Source organism: Chenopodium quinoa, unplaced genomic scaffold (assembly GCF_001683475.1).
Source record: "Chenopodium quinoa cultivar QQ74 unplaced genomic scaffold, ASM168347v1, whole genome shotgun sequence".
In the NCBI taxonomy this organism is placed as follows: Eukaryota; Viridiplantae; Streptophyta; class Magnoliopsida; order Caryophyllales; family Amaranthaceae; genus Chenopodium; species Chenopodium quinoa.
The window spans coordinates 186,227-203,419 of NW_018743212.1; the positions used below are offsets into that span (position 1 = coordinate 186,227).

The following is a 17,193-nucleotide window of genomic DNA, read 5'->3' on the forward strand; positions in this document are numbered from 1 at the left end:
AACTATCAAAAAAAAATCTCGAGAAAGTGTTTTATTCCAATGATGCGCTTATTTTATACTAGGGTCAATAGGACTGTTAATTCAGTACTATTTAAAATGCTTTCAAGATCTCAGAACGACTATTAGAGCACATACGAAGTATCAAACATACTAATAGAGAATGAGAAGTAATTCAATCTATTAAGTCACCAATTACTGAATTTTGGACATGCCGTTCACTAGCTGTAAAGAATATCCAGCCAAACTAACAGGCATAGCTGGTCTGGTAAAGTTTTGTAATTCGCAGGGTAGAAAACAATCTGGCAAAAGTCGTCAAATTTCCCCAAATAGCCCTCTGATCTACTAAGGGTACTAACTCTGATGTACTACACTATCAAACACATCCGCAAAAGAACAAGCAATTTCATGAGTTCTTTGCCCATAACACACGACGTTGAAAACACTAATAATTCTCCAAAGGCTGAAGCTGTTTCTCATCAGCAAATAAGAAGTCCCTGATTAACCAGAGGTATCTGAAAACTGCATCTTGGTTATGAATAGAAAGGGACAATACATAGACAAAAATCAAATCAAACATTCCACAGATAATAATTAAAATTGTGTATGTACATAAGTTTCAAGGATGGTTGCGAGAAGGGGCAGAAGAGTGAAGATTCTAATGTTGAGCTGAGATACGAGCCTATATCCAGAAGTCATAACTCTTTATCACATTGCGTACTTTCTTTTGTTTATTCACATGCCCGAAATGTAATCTCAGGATTCGAGCTTGTGTTTTTCCATCTTTAGTGAGACACCAATCTGGGCATACTGATCTTAGGAATTCCACAAAAGACTGTACTGGATGATAAACTGTGTTCCAAAAGGAAATCCTCCAAAACATCACTGACCCATATTTCCCAAAAGTCGCTCCACAGCAGCGTTAACATTACCACGAGTAGCTTGCAAAGCCCTTATATTCTCTTGTGCATCGAAAAAACCCATCTCTTGAAGCTGTGTCAACTGAGTTGCATAAAGCTCTTCAGGTGGTACTGCCAAAAAAACAGAGAGAAATCAGTAAGAAGCTAATAATACTGATGAGAAAAGCTTACTCAATATCTGATTTAAGAGGAGAAAAAGCCCAAACCATTTGAATTCTCTGGTGTGGTTAAACCGCCAGCACCAAGACCACCAAACATGCTCATCAGCATCTCCAGACCCATATCTCTATTTGCATTTCCTGAATTTGCATGAAGATTTTAGATTAAACTCAAAAAAAGAAGAAAGACAAGATCACAATGAACAAGAGCCACAATTTACCTGCAGCGCCAGCATTTGGGGACTGATCTCTGTATGAAAAAACAAGACGAAGAAAAATGTCGTTACAAATTGGAATATCTACATACATAAACTTTATGCATAGCACAATGGACAACCCAATTCCCCTCCTCTAATCCCCCAAGAGCACATCCAATTACAGAGATAGGACCTAATTTCTCTCCTGCTATCTGTGAGATTACCCACTAAAAAAACGCACAAGAACAACACAGAACAACCACAACATTAGGAACCAGATCAATCAATTCCACAATAATTGGTAAACAAATTAATCCAGATCAATAAGCAGCAATTCCTGGTGCAGATCTCACTAGTATCGGAGTTCAGTGAGCTACAGAGCATAGTATGATTAGTATCTATCTTATGTATAACTTGCGGAAAAACGATCACTAATTGCACGAAAAAACATTTAAAGGGAAGACGATAGGGAGGGTGAAATTGAGGAATTTAAAACTTTTAGGACCAATAAACAAAATTGGACAACATTTGTGGTATCAGGGGTCAAAGACCTACAGAGTACAGACCACAATAATATATATACAAGATCAACTATCATTCACAATCCCGAGTAAACTTTATCTATTAGCTATACAGGAATTGTCATAGATGGACAGCAAAGGCTAAAATGAGGAAAGAAAAGATTAAGAGCCCTAGTAAGTAGATAATAGGCAACTTCAGGTTCAGCATCCCCAAAAGGAGGCATAAACCAACTTACTGGTTTGCTTGAGGACGGTTCATTCCCGATAGAAGTGACTGCTGCATAGCTAGCATTTGCTGCATAAAAAGCAAGACTCAGTACACAGATATCAAACCATTGAGCATAATAAAGAAGCAACATCCAATAAGTAAAATGACAGAGCTAACATTTACGACAGATTCACAGATCTAGTCCGGATAATCTCACAATAAAGGGGAGGGGGGGGGGTGTCTTGTATAGACATAGTCCTTTATCTAATGCATTGGAGAAAGAAGTGTTCAATCTTCATTAGGTGGGACAGCATTAATAAAGAGATTTAACAGGAAAAAATAAATTAAAAAAATGAAAGCAGCTTATATGTTTGGCTAAGGAATAGAATTTTCAATCAAATGTAAAGTTGGCTGAATTCAGTTCATTAGAATTGCCTACTACATAAAAACAAACCAATAAAGGAGTTTATAATCCCCTCCCTCTCCCCCACCCCCACCAATCTCCATGTATATAGGCCAACATCTCTCCGTCCCTACCTCAACCCAAGCACAGACACCCATCACATTCAGCAGTGCCCTAATTATACTGCCACTATCAACATCATTCTATTACAGCCAGCAATGCCTACACCACCCCAAAGCATTGGGACTTTCTAGCATCACTACTTTCTCACCTCACCAACCAATTTTGTAGAACCAACTATCTGGAGGATCCAGATCAGAAATTCCAGTCAATCCAACCATTACAAATTAACTCTACTGCTTATGCTGTTTCCATAGAATATAAAAGATCACTTCTAATTAACTTTTTTGAAAAGTGAGTAAAGAGAAAAAGGAGAAACCTTGAATCACAGATTAAGTTGAAATCACAAAGACCCCCACCACCCCCCCTCCCCCCAACCCAAATAAAAAAAAAAAAAAAAAAAAAAAATTAAAAAAAAAATTAAAATCACCTCCCCTACAACAAAGCCTTGGATCCGAAATGATTTGGGGACACCTAACATGAAACATCACAAGGAACCGTCCGCAAAGAAATGGGGCATACCAAGCAAACTGATTAAAAAAAAGTGGGCGAAATGTGTAAAGTGAGAACCAAAAGAGGGTGTACTAACAACTTTTAAGAGAGTTTATAAAAGAGTGGTATGGGGATATTAAAAAAGAGGATAAACATGCAAGTAAAAACATACAGGTTAAGTAGAGTTTACAAAACACAATGAGTCAAGGTTAAATAAATAAATTACCATAAAATTAGTTAGTTATATATATTAATAAAAAATAAAAAATAAAATAAAAAAAAAAACACACAAAAAAACTTTTAAACCACTATCTAAAATTCTACGTCTTCACTAGAGCTATAAAGAGCATAAACAGTAAAACAAGGAGTACACCATTACCTGCATCATCTCAGGATTAGCCATCTGACGAAGAACATCAGAATTTTGCATCATTTCTCGCAGCTGAGGGTTCGAATCAGTCATAGCACGCAGCTGTGGACTCATATTAAGAATCTACAATCAACAGATGATAGTTAGAAATTTAATTAAAAGTTAATATTAAGAATCTACAATACGCAGATGATAGTTCGAATAATTACCTGATTCATATACTGTGGGTTGGATAGCATGCTTTGCATCATCTGTGAGATTGCTGGATTTTGCATCATCTGATTCATCATTGATGCATCTGGAAGTCCACCACCACCAAGCATACGATCCAAATCTGGAAGGCTACCTAATCCACCAACAGGAGGTGACCTTGCATCTCCAGAAGGGTTTGTTCTAGGAGTACTGTTTGCCTGGGTGCCTCCTAGAAAATACAAAAAGGACATAGTCAGAATGATAATGCAAATCATAGTGAAGGCATGAATAAAACTGTAACAGAGACCTGAACATAAAAACTTGAGAATAAATACCCTCTTATCCGGAATAATTAATATAAAGAGTAGCCTTCCTGCAAAGGTGTATGATGTCCCCTTTCCCAACTTATAATGATTGATATGTAAATTGTTCAACTAATAGAAAAGGTCTATTAGAAAAATCATGTCATTCACTAATATACAAAGGATCAGGACAATACAAAATTCAGTCTGGACAAGGAGAAATCTTTTAATACATCCCTAAGTAGATTTAAAAGTAGCTCATGGGTTTACGAGGAGGTGCAATAACCAATAAATACAAGGAAACAAGTCAGAGGAAAAGAACACTTGGATAAACTCACCTGCAGCACTATTCCACGGGTTTGGAAGTGGATTAGTATTCGGAGCTCCAGTTTCAGATCCAGTTGTTGATGGGTTGTTAGAACCATCTCTCTGTTGTCCACCGCCAGCAGCCTGATTTCCCAAGAGAGCAGCAAATGGGTTAGCGCTCGGATTAGTTCCTGCATCCCCAGCCATAGTGGTGGCATTCAGAAATGGTTCCTGGACATTCTCATACATGCGTCTGAGCATGTTAAAACCTTCAGGAGAGGATTCAATGTTGCTCATAGCTCGGTCAGTGTTCCGCATCATCTCACGCATAAGCTCAGGATTCCTAGCGGTTTCTAAGGTCTGCCTGAGAATACTAGGATCGTTCAATATATGAGCCAGCTCTGGATTCCGATCAATGATGTCGCGCATCTGAGGATTGCTCATAATCAGGTTTCGCATAAGATCTGGATTATTCATCAGGCCCTGAATGGCAGGCATGTTCATTATTTCTCTCATCATATTTGGGTTCTGGGTAAGTTGTTGCTGCATTTGTTCAAAATCTGGAAGTCCAGCTCCTAGTAAACCAGGAGGAGGTGCACCAGTTCCACCCAGGCCAAGTCCAGAAAATAAGGATGCCCCAAGACCAGCACTCCCTAAACCTCCACTTTCTGTTGGACCAGCAGCAGATGCAGAAACTGGGGTAGTGTCAGAAGCAGCAGAATTCGTAGTTCCAGAAGGAGCAGTCGATGCAGATGCAGCAAAACCACGAACCATGTGGATGGTATGATCTGCTTGCAAACCTTCAAGGAAAACGTAAAAGGAAGATCATTTTCAAGTACATAAACAAATACAAGGCTTTAGAAATAGCTCTTGATAACTAATAAGGTACAAACTATATCACGGATTTTTAAGTACAAGAGGGAAAAGGCAATTATAAATCTAACAAAATTGCAGCAAAATCATAATACAGTACAAATCAAAAAAAGTTACCTCAAAAATCTAATGGTGTAATTTTTAAGTACAAGAGGAAAAAGGAAGTTAAAAAATGAAACCGGACCGCAAATCCCACAATGCTTAGTTTGACAATGTAAAATAATGAAGACCAAAACAAGATAAGGACTTGGGTGGATAACACCTGAAATCAATCAAGAAAACCTTACAAAAATGAAACAAAGAGGTTCAAAAATAGAAACGCTAGTGTACAAAACATGAGGTGAAGAAAAAAATTTAAAGATAAAAAGGACCCTCGGCCTCCCCACCCACCCCCTCCCCCCCCCCCCTCCCCTCTCCTCCCCCCAAGTGTTAAATGCAACACAAAGATCATACAGCTGAAGCAGTATGCATAAACTTGACCTACCACTTTAAAACCCCTAACAAGTTCTCTTCAACAATCACAGGTTTAATACAGAAAAATACTTCTTGAAAAAGTAATGCAAAAATAGTAGACTTCAGAATTTCAAAATGGGGAAAAAAAGAATTTGAAGCATGCACCATGCAACGATCAAGCACAAAAATCTACTGAAGACAAAAATCTAGCTTGTGGGATAGAGTTCTCGACTCCTAATGACCATAACCGTACAAATCTTTGGCTTCTGATGCTTCTCACTAATGGTAAATCTCCACAACAAAATCATAAAGAAGCAAAAGCAAGTCAACATTATCGCAACCATTTCGTTTGTGGCGTTCACATAAAAATCATCACTATGAGTCTGTGAGGCTGCATTCTAGAAGAAAATAATAAATTCCATCTCCTTAGAAAATTCGGAATAACACATTAACATGTCTCCGCTAACATCAAGAAAAAAGAGCCATTCATCAGCTCTGACCCTCTACGACAAAATCCTTCCTCTATTCCTATTGATAAGTAGACAGCTTGACGTGAATCACAAAATTGGCAACCAAATAAAAAAGTATCACTGGAACATTCAGGCTCCAATGATTCAAAATTCTGAACAAATCATATCTAGTAGCTACAACCATTTCTCAATCAAATTCTACAAAGGAACTGACATAGATGAAAGGAAAAGCTGCAAACTTCTTGAAAATAACATCAACAAGTGATGAGATTAATGAGCCATCTGTAAAGAAAAGTTTCCTAAAGGGAAGAGTATCACATAGTCAAGTGAAGAGGTCATTCAGCGGGAGGCTAAATAGGAGCAACGTTTAGACAGTAGAGAAACGTTCAATAGGAACCAGTGAAACACTTAGAGATGTGTTTTCCTCCTTAAACCATCATAGAAGTAGAAAGGGTAGGAGACATCATTTCAAAGCTGAGAGGAGCAATAGTTAAGCAAACATATTTAACAGCGCAAAAATAAAGTGTAAAATATTTTCATAAGTTTGTAATTCCACTACCTCACAACTGAGAAACTCAAGATAAATCCATTTTGAACCAACCCTAGAAATTTTGTTAAGAGTTCAATAGAATTCAGATTCAGTCAAAATCTTTAGAAAAATTAAAACGATAGAAATTACATATCATGAAGTGATGTGTAGACAGTGAAATTCAACAAATTAACCATCCCCATCGACAATTGACAAAGCTAGCATCTTGATTTTTGTAGAGCACATTAACAGTAAAATGCTATCTCCAAGCTATGAAATAGAACACACAGGACAACTAGTAGTCCTATTACTTCCGACTACAATGAGCTTTCTCAAATCCCATGTTCAATTGGCTTAGCTGCCAGCTCATGAATCGCAAACATATATCAAAGAACACTTGGAGTTTTCTTGTTCACAAATTCAAACATCAAAAGCATTAAGCCACAAAATGTTCGCTAAAACAATTACGAACATTGCATGAATCATTGCTATGAAAAAAAATACATAACCTTCAATATAAGGCACAAAGTAGAGTCTAAATCACACAACCTAGGCACCTAAATAAGAACAATCAATACAATACCAAAATCAAGAAGTTAACCGAAGGTTACAATGGATGCGAGGAAATGCAATGCCACTCCAATAATGACATATATACACATACGAGTTAATAAATTCGCATAATGCAGCCACAAATCAACTACGATATCAACGCATCCGCCCAAAACTTCTTATAATAAACAACAATCAGATCCAATTCATCCAAAAAAATATATCAATTACGCACGAAAATCAATCCCAATCCCAAACCAAATAATTTCTCAATCGAAACCAGCTCCAGCTAACATTCAAACAGATCTCTCATCACAGAATTTCACAAATTACCAAATAAATCAACATCAACCCAAAAACCATCAAATTCAACAAAAATCACAAATAAAAAAGATAAAAATCGGCGAAAAAATCAACATACCATAGCTTTCTAGGGTTTGGTCATCTTTCAGAATCCGACCTTTGTAGATCAACCTCTGCTGCTCGGCAGGAACATCACAGTTTTGCGCAACAAGCGATTTGAAAGCGCCGACGTTGGAATCAAGCGTAGTTTTGACGGAAAATTTGGAGCCGTTGGAACATCGAATGTTGACGGAAACTTCGCCGACGGTAACAGGAACGGCGTCGCTGGAATCTCCTTCAGCTCCCATGGTTATGGAAAAGGGGAAAATTGATCGATCGATCGAAGAGAAGAAGATAACCCTAACCCTAAAATATGAAGAAATAGGGGAATTTTGCGAAGACGAAGTTTTTATGAGAAGGAGAAAGAATTGGTATTGGTAATAACAATAACGATGATTTTATTTTTATTTTATTTTATTGGTGTTTTAATGGATTTATTTAAGGGAAATAAATCCCTTAACAATAACGATGATTTTATGTTATTGGTGTTTTAATGGATTTATTGGATTTTATTTTTATTTTATTTTATTGGTGCTTTAATGGATTTATTTAAGGGAAATTGTTAATGGTGACCCTCAACTTTTGCTACGCCCAGTGGTCACCTCCCCTTTTTTTTTTATTATACAAAATGGCCTTTTAGTTAAAAATTTCATCTCACTCATAACCTTATTTCATTAAATATTAACTATGGTTAGATTTCTAAAAAAAAAAATTAAAAAAATTAACCCCAACCACCAAAAACCAGCCACCATCTCCCTCCGGCGACACTACTCCAGGTTTCATCGATCGCCGCCGACACTACCCAGACTCCCCTGACCGCTGGTGACACTACGTCAACTCCACCTCGACCACCGCTAAGCCAGATTCCCAAATCCCCGCCCACAACCCACCCTCCCTCCCTCTCGTCCTTCTCCCCGTCACCACCACTAGGTTGCCGAACTCAAAATCCTGACCACCCCCAGACCGCCATTTTGTAGATCGAACTAGGAGCGACGGTCGGGTTTAGATCTAGGCGTAGGAGAGGTCAGAGGAGAGAGAAAAGGGGGTTCGTGGATTGTGGTGGGAGGATGAGCAGTGGGTTTGGTCGGGTGGCGGTGTGGTTCTTAGTCTGGTGGGGAATATTGGGTTGAGGTGAGGAAGAGGGTAGAGGTGGTGGTGGCGGTGAGGAGAGAGAAGGAGGGTCTTTGGCGGGTTGGGGATTCTGGCTTGGGCGGTGGTCGAGGTTGAGCAGCGTCACCGGCGGGGTAAGCTTGGAGCAGAGTCTCCGGCGGGGGGAGCTTGGCTGGTAGGTGGGGCTGGCTACATGTGGTGGGGATGAAGGTGAAGGTGGTGGCTGGGTTGGTGGTTTTTATTTTTAGTTTTTATTTTATTTTATTTGTTTTTCAAAGTTAACCATAGTCAGTTTTTTTTTAAAAAAAAATAAATAACACTCATTAATGTCATATGTGAGATAAATTTCTTAATTAGGGTCATTTTGTATAATAAAAAAAGGGAGGTGGTCATTGGTGCGTAGCAGAAGTTGGGGGTCACCGTTGAGAAATTCCCTTTATTTAATAATAGTGTGTGAAAAAATAAATGAATCTTTAATTTAATAATTAATTAAAATTATGTACTATCAAAAAAAAAATAATTAAAATTAGAATAGTAAGAGTAGTAGTTTTCTATGAAAGTGTAGAAGAAAAGAGAAAAAGATGGGAGAGAAAGAAAGAGATCAAATATGGAGAGAGAAAAGGGAAAAAGAGGATATGTTTTGGGATTACTTTTGGGTTTCGAATGTTTTGAGATGAGCTAGAATTGTAATTCATGACCAATGAAAGTTTGCCACTTGTAAATTTTGACATGCAAATCACTTCTTCCTATTTTCCTAAAAAGATATAATCTCTAAAAAAAAATTAAATAAATAAATAATTGAGTATATCCCTACCTTTTAAAAAATAAGGAAGTTCTCATTAGTAGCCATTAAGTTTTGTTAATTATCTCTGGTGGTCAAAAACTATTTAAATTATCTAAATTAGCCATATAATATTGTAACTTAATTAATTATAACACTAATGATCATTATTAGCCACTTTTAAAACTAATAAGTAACTATGGTTAACTTAAGTGTAATTAAGTAATATAATTACTATTACACCCTTACATATTACTTTCCCTCCAAACTGTAACCATCCTTTTCCCTCCAAAATCATTTCCCCTTCTTTATATAACCGTAAACCAGAGAAAACCCATTTACCTTCTCCGCCATTCTTATACTCCTCCTTTTCTTCATGATTGTGATTATGCGGGATGTTTTAATCTTTGTTGTAACTAGCAAAACTTGATGGTTCAAAGGTGTTGGTTTCCCATTCTTTCTAACTGACTCCCAATATTCAATAACTAAGTCAATGAGGTTGACTTTATCAATATCATCTACTACCACATCAGTATCCGTACCCCTGTATTGAAACTTTAGCACTATTTGATCATTCATTCTGCAACAAATACAACACAATAGGCTAATATATTTATATATATATTAGAATAATGACCCCCTAATTCTACATTTAATTCACGAAAAAACTCATTAAACACGGTATAAAAACCCTGCATTCCAATTGAATAACACGACATGCTATCACAAAACAGAGGACATTAAATTCCAGAACACGAAAGCAATTAACTTAATTGAAAACTTAGAGTACATAACTGAATATTTACGCAATAAGATCGGATCTTTATGTTAAAATTTCAACCACAACCCACACGTCGTCCGTCAAATTCAATCAAAACCCAAAAATTTGTAAATTCCAATGGTTGAAAAAAAACCACAATTTCTTTTTGATTTGGTGGAAAATTTCATAAATCACGAATCCTAGTTCTTAGGTTGAAGAATTGAAAGGTAGAAGATGGTGTTGAATTTCGAATTATGGTGGAGATGGATGGTTTCTGTGAAAATGAGTAAATGGAAGTGATGTTTTTAGTTGGAGTTATACGTGGAACTGTGGAAGTGATGAAAGGTAACTTTTTTCTTTTCTTTTTTTCCATCCTTTTTTTTTTTTTTAATTTTTTTTTTAATTTGAAAATTAATCATGGGTTAACCATAGTTACTTATTAATCTTAAAAGTGGCTAATAATGGTCATTAGTGTTATAATTAATTAAGTTACAGTATTATATGGCTAATTTAGATAATTCAAAAAGTTTTTGGCCACCAAAGATAATTAGCAAAACTTGATGGCTACCAATGAGAATTTCCCTAAAAAATATTAGAAAACACTTGTATATAGTGTGAGGACAATTATATCCTTAAAATGCTTGTTTACCTATATGCCCCTATTAATATGATGTTAATTGTATCTAAACAATTTTTTGTGTGATTTAATAACTTAACTTTTATGAGTTTAGACAATTATATCCTCTAAAATATTTGTGAATATTTAAATAATAGTGCCAACAACTAAAAGCACTCTCTAAACATTACTACCTGTGCGCGCTAGCCACCCTAGTGTATTTAAATAATTGAGCAAATTTGTAATAACACTTTGTATTAGATTTTGATTAACAAAAGGGTGTTGTTAAACGTCGTTCGCAAATTACAAGGTGACGCTCGCATTTTTTACTTGAATTTCCTAATTTGCCCCTCGTATATAAATACTCGGGAAACTCACTTCCGAAACTCGCAAGTCATTTCACAACCCACACACTCTCTCTAAAAAAAAAGTCAGAAATTGTAAGAAAAAAAAAAAAAGTCAGAAATTTTTTTAAAAAAAATCAGAAATTTTTTTTTCAAAAAAAACCCAAACTTTGAAAGTCAAACAAAGAACAACGAACACCAATCGAAGGTTGAATCCGGGTATGGCGGACCGGCGACGCGTTGGGCTGACTTACGGTGGTCGTGGGGGCGGCGAGCAGGTTAGTTGGTGTTTTATTGTTTCAGATTTCGGAAAACAAAAAAAAAAAAAAGTTAAAACCCAGACTTCCGCCTGAAATTTCCGGAAGTCTGGGGAAACTTCCGGAAATTTCAGGCGGAAGTCCCACATCCGCCTGAAATTTCTGGATGTTTCCCCAGACTTTCGGAAATTTCAGGCGGAAGTCTTGGGTTTCTGTTTTTTTTTTTTTTTTTTTTTTTTTGTTTTCTGTGTTTTTTGGTCGATTTCTTTTTTTTTTTTTTTTTTTTGGGTCGATTTCTTTTTTTGTATTATTTGTGAGCAATATAATTTTATTGTTATTGATATGTGTATGTTATTTATGAATTTCCGAATTTTTTTTCCCTTGTGATTATTGATATGAATTTTTTTTTTTAGTAATATAATTTTAATTTTTTTTATTGTTATTGTTATGTGTAATTGTTATGTATTATGGTTTTTATTAATTTCGAAATTTTTTTTCCTCGTGATTATTGATATGTTTTTTTTTTTTTTACTAATATAATTATTGTTTTTGTTGTTATTGTTATGTATTGTTGTTATGTAATTTTTTCGTGATTAAAATTTGATAAAAAATGGATTGGAATTTGATAACCGACGGTTCCTTATTATACCCAATCAAGTCTCTCAATCTCTGCAAAACCCATCGACAGCTTGCCGTGCACTCGTTGCACATGAACACGTAAGCAACGAGGATATTCTGATTTGTCGGTGTCACACCAACTATCTCAAAGAACGGCATCCCGTATCGGTTGGTCTTGTAAGTGGAATCCATACCGATCACATATGGGTACGTCCGAAAGATTTCTACCGTGACTGGGTGCGCCATAAAGGCATGCTGTAAAACGCCTTCATCATCAGACATGACCCAGTAAAGATATTGACTCTGTCTCGCCAAATGTAGAAACTGCTGAACAACTCCTCTCCCGTCAGACATCTCCGATCTCAGGTCATTCCGGCAGTTGTAGATGTGTTTGATGTTTGGATGATCATCAGGAAACTGCTCGGCAATAGTCGCCATGATGTTACGCGGTGCAACCTTAGACTTCGTCATGTCACGCACAACCTGCTTCGCATCCAGGCTCAACCCACTAATTTTACGATGTCCCTCTGGATACGCAATCATTGGATGGTTGTGGGTCCCAGTTTCATCATTTTTCTCCCGGATAATCCAACTGTCGGTGATGAACTCGTAGTATATCTTGATGTAGAAAGGACAACTATTGGCTTTGGTTTTTGTGTCCTTCCGAATTGCGTTCTCAAGATCTCTCGGCTTACTCCTCCGTCCCCGATCACATCTCAAATACCTATATGGTCGACCATCTCTGGTTTTGTTGAAAGACGATTTCACCAGAATAAATCCCAGATTTATGGCAACATCATCCGCCCATTTAACTGCATCATCAAACGTTCGAAAAACCGTATCTGTCACAAAATTTGCACTGTAATTCACAACGTCACCGCCTCCTTCAACCTCAGAATCCTATAAACATACATGACAAACACAAAAAACACGCCAAACTTAGTATTTTAAGAATAATATTAATAATAGCAATAATAATAACAATAACAATAATAAGAATATTAATAATAATAATAATAACAATAACAATAACAATAACAATAACAATAATAACAATAACAATAATAAGAATCATAATAATAATAATAATAATAATAATAATAATAATAATATAATAATAATAATAATAATAATAATAATAATAATAATAATAATAATAATAACAATAATAACAATAACAATAACAATAATAATAATAATAATAATAATAATAGTAATAGTAATAATAATAATAGTAATAATAAGACTAATAATAATAACAATAACATAACAACAACAACAACAACAACAACAACAACAATAATAATAATAACAACAACAACAACGATAACAACAACAACAACAACAACAACAACAATAATAATAATAATAATAATCATCTTAACAACAACAACGATAACAATAATAATAATAACAATAGCAATAACGTACAATAAGCAAAAAAAAAAACATCTGCCCAATTTTTCCGGAACATAAATGGAGGATCCGCCTGAAATTTCCGGATCCTCCACAGGAGATCCTCCATTTATGTTCCGGAAAAATTGGGCGGATGTCCACTTCAAAAAAAAAAAAAAAAAAATTTCAGCGACATACATATTCTTCCGACGAAGCCTCCGGCGTACGATCGTCGCCGTCGTTCATCGTCCACGACCAGTCGCTACACCTTGATTATTTTTTTCCGGTAAACGGTTTAAGATTTTTGGTGGTGAGCTCGGGATTTTTGGGGGCGCGTGATTTTTTGAATCCAAGTGGTGGGCTCGGGATTTTTTTAAGGCAAGTGGTGGACTCGGGATTTTTTAATGCCAAGTGACAATGTGGTGGAGCCATATATAGGCCAAAATTACATAAGGGCAAAAAGGTCATTTCCTCCTAAAATGAGAGCGTCACCCTGTAAATTGGGAACGACGAATAGCAGCTCACTTAATGGACGTTTTGGCAAAATGAATAGACGGTATCTTTATAAATTCAATTTACGGAGTACTTACGTACCTTCAATGACCATGTTACCACAATACCACCTCATTCTCTCCCTTCGTTGCCCCAACCCCCAACCAACCGCCCTTTATTAATGGCCAAATAATATGACAGGTACAATGTCGAGTCTTGATTCATGATGATTATCAAATTTCGTATCGTTGATCTTTCAAGATTTGGTTACAGTTAATGAAAAATAAAAAGAAAAAAAAAAAAAAAAAAAAAGAAAAAAAAAAACAAAAAAAAAAACACTCTGGTTTAATCATGTTGCATTTGATGAGAAATTGAGAACTTAAATTATGTATTACGAGTACTTCATATTTATAGGATTATGCAAAAAAAAGTTGACAAAATTCAAGTAGTCAATTTGCCTAAATATCATAAATTCAAATTCATGTGATTACCTTTCCCATAAACACTAATTAAGATAAGTTAGATTTTGTAATAAAAAGAACGGATTTACTCGTAATTAAGAAAAGAATGGAAGTTCCCCAAGCAGTTAGCTTAGCATTATCCAACTTTAATTTACCATCATGAACTTTCTTTAAACCTAGTGGCAAATTTGTTAATAATAAATGGAATTTAAATTTTAAAAAAATAAGAAGTGTCCATATTAGACAATTGTTCAATAATTGACTGAGTTCGACATGAACAAAGATTAAGCAAACTCATTATTAGAGTATAATATATAATAATTGAATTGACAAAGACGCACAATATAACAAAGTTATGTAAATAATATACCAATATTATACTAGTAAAAGTTTTTCATATATATACATCAAGAATCCAACTTTACAATCTAAAATTCTAGATATCTATTTGATATTCAAAATGTTAAGTCACATACACGAAGTTTGATACATGATCGATTTTCCAACCCTACATGGCCTTTCCCTGCCCCTTGACCAACGGTACGAATATACTTATAGACTATATCATCATCATCGGTAGATTAGCCATCGTCACCACCACCAACCTTAGCTCCATGTAAACCATTAAACCATCACATATCCTTGCTTCAACCAACATTAGTACACTACACACCACAACTTCGTATAATGGTACCAAGTGAGACATGATATAGTCACGTAGTCCTTTATATTCATCATTCATGTGTTATGTCATTTGGTCATTGTGAATGTCTACCATGAGTTAGTAAGAGGTTAAGTGAACAAAAGAAACACGAGCAAGAAGTTAACGATGGATGCTTTGCATTTGTTCGAATTCATATATATATGTGCTTTTACATTATAGAACATCCATCCATTAATTATAGCCGTTGCAATATCACAAAAAAGACATGATGTATGTTCAGTTGTTCACTATTAATTTTATGATGAGTTAGTGACTTGCACTTAATAAGATTAGTTTTTGTCATACAAACTTACGAAGTAGACATAATAATCCAAAACTCTTAATGAAATTATAATTTGATAATATGTTTGATTACATGTTTTTCTTTTATTAGAATTAACTCTGAGGAAAGTAAGTTTTGGATACTAAGGGATGATTTATGCTAGTACTTATAATTTTCTTGTTGATCAATCATGGAGTACTTCAAGCAATAAGGTTTAATTTCGAAAAATAAAAAGACTAACCATGTACTTGTATCACATATTCACATTGTATATGATCATTTTGTCGATTGCTTGCATAATTTGCACAAAATTAAAGCATTATTAGCTAGGTGAAGACTGATGTATAATACACTCATGTCCTTTTGTGTTAGCTTTGCTTATATGCGATATCGGAGATAATTGAAGTGGATGAGTAAGATTAATAACAATTAGAGGTGATCAATAATTCGGGCCGGGCCGGGCCTTAATATAAAATCTCATGCCCAAACCCGCCCAAAAGTGACGGGCTTGTCGGGCCAAAACGGGCTTTTTCGGGCCGGGTTCGGGCTTTGAACTAAAAAATCGATTTTTAGCTTGTCCAAACCCGCCCTATTTTCGGGCCGGGCTAGCGGGCCGGGCCATTGTTGATCACCTCTAATAACAATAAACGCTCGACACATGCATACGTATAAATGTATACTCAAGCAAGATTTTTCACATTGAAGATCAAGAAATCTGATGTACAAGTATGTATGTTTTTAAGAAAGTTTGTTTTATTGAAATACCAAATGATGGTATCATTAGATAGTAACAATGTACCATACATATATGATATATTCTACAATATGCAAATACAATGCATATATCCCCAATAGTACGTATACATCAAGTCAAATAATGAACCAAAATTACATGCATGCACAACTATTTAACCTTAAAATACAACAAACTAAAAGTAAGATCAACAATGGAAGCTAGGCTAGTTGCATGATCGATGACATTATTGAATGTTTATTACGGTGAATGATATCCGCCATCATAACCACCCCCATATCCGGAACCATAACCAAAACCAGAACCATATCCAGAGCCACCATCATTGCCACCTCCTCCTCCACCACCACCACCACCACCGCCACCCCCTCCTCCACCTCCACCACCTCCCATACCGCCACTACCACTTCCATAACCAGAACCACTACCATACCCTGAGCCATAGCCAGAGCCACCATGACCACCTCCCCCTCCACCACCACCTCCTCTACCTCCGCCTCCACCACCACCACCACCTAGACCTCCACCAGACCCATATCCGGATCCATATCCAGACCCAGACCCATATCCAGACCCCGAACCCCCTCTACCTCCTCCTCCCCCTCCACCACCGCCTCCACCTCTACCACCGCCTCCACCACCTGCACTCCCATATCCCTCACCATAGCCAGACCCTGATCCAGACCCATACCCGAATCCCTCATTGCCACCACCATCTCCTCCTCCTCTACCTCCTCCACCACCACCGCCTCCTCCACCACTTACTCTAACCCCTCTCGGTACCCTAATTGCAACACATATCTCCACAAGAAGTAGAGCCACCAACATGGCCCCAATGACCTTAGAATTGGCCATTTCTTAAGACTCAATCACAACTTAAGATTGTATCAACTAGCTAGTGACAAATGAGATAATAGTACGTATTTCTTTCTTCTTGGATGTTTGTTATCTCTGAACTCTATTAGTGATTATAGATGTTTGTATTAAGAGATCAATAATCACAAATGCTTGATTGTGTACCAACATGTAAAAATGGAAGGTCTATATATAGGGCAAGGCAAAGATCTAGTACGTTCTAAAGATAGGTGGGGGTTTAATCATACAAGGAAGTGTGTATGGGTCACGGTCATAACTTAGTGGTTTTGAATTGGTGG

General features: G+C 36.3%; 3 protein-coding genes across 3 annotated transcripts; all 3 read right to left on the reverse strand.

Annotated features, from left to right (window-relative positions):
• Positions 1-391: 391 nt before the first annotated feature.
• LOC110734189 (ubiquitin domain-containing protein DSK2b-like) lies at positions 392-7,865 on the reverse strand. Its single transcript, XM_021914240.1, has 8 exons — positions 7,485-7,865; positions 4,219-4,986; positions 3,596-3,807; positions 3,396-3,509; positions 2,030-2,088; positions 1,297-1,325; positions 1,124-1,216; positions 392-1,028 (listed from the first exon to the last, which is right to left on the reverse strand). The coding sequence occupies exons 1-8, from the start codon at positions 7,711-7,713 to the stop codon at positions 880-882; spliced, it is 1,653 nt and encodes a 550-aa protein (XP_021769932.1). The 5' UTR covers positions 7,714-7,865; the 3' UTR covers positions 392-879.
• A 1,785-nt stretch (positions 7,866-9,650) lies between these two features.
• On the reverse strand, positions 9,651-13,592 carry LOC110734569 (PKS-NRPS hybrid synthetase CHGG_01239-like). The gene is made up of 3 exons (XM_021914736.1): positions 13,545-13,592; positions 11,983-12,851; positions 9,651-9,936 (listed from the first exon to the last, which is right to left on the reverse strand). Exons 1-3 carry the CDS (start codon positions 13,590-13,592, stop codon positions 9,651-9,653), a joined length of 1,203 nt encoding a protein of 400 aa, XP_021770428.1.
• Positions 13,593-16,193: 2,601 nt separating this feature from the next.
• Positions 16,194-16,894, reverse strand: LOC110734571 (putative glycine-rich cell wall structural protein 1). Its single transcript, XM_021914737.1, has 2 exons — positions 16,435-16,894; positions 16,194-16,198 (listed from the first exon to the last, which is right to left on the reverse strand). The coding sequence occupies exons 1-2, from the start codon at positions 16,892-16,894 to the stop codon at positions 16,194-16,196; spliced, it is 465 nt and encodes a 154-aa protein (XP_021770429.1).
• Positions 16,895-17,193: the final 299 nt, after the last annotated feature.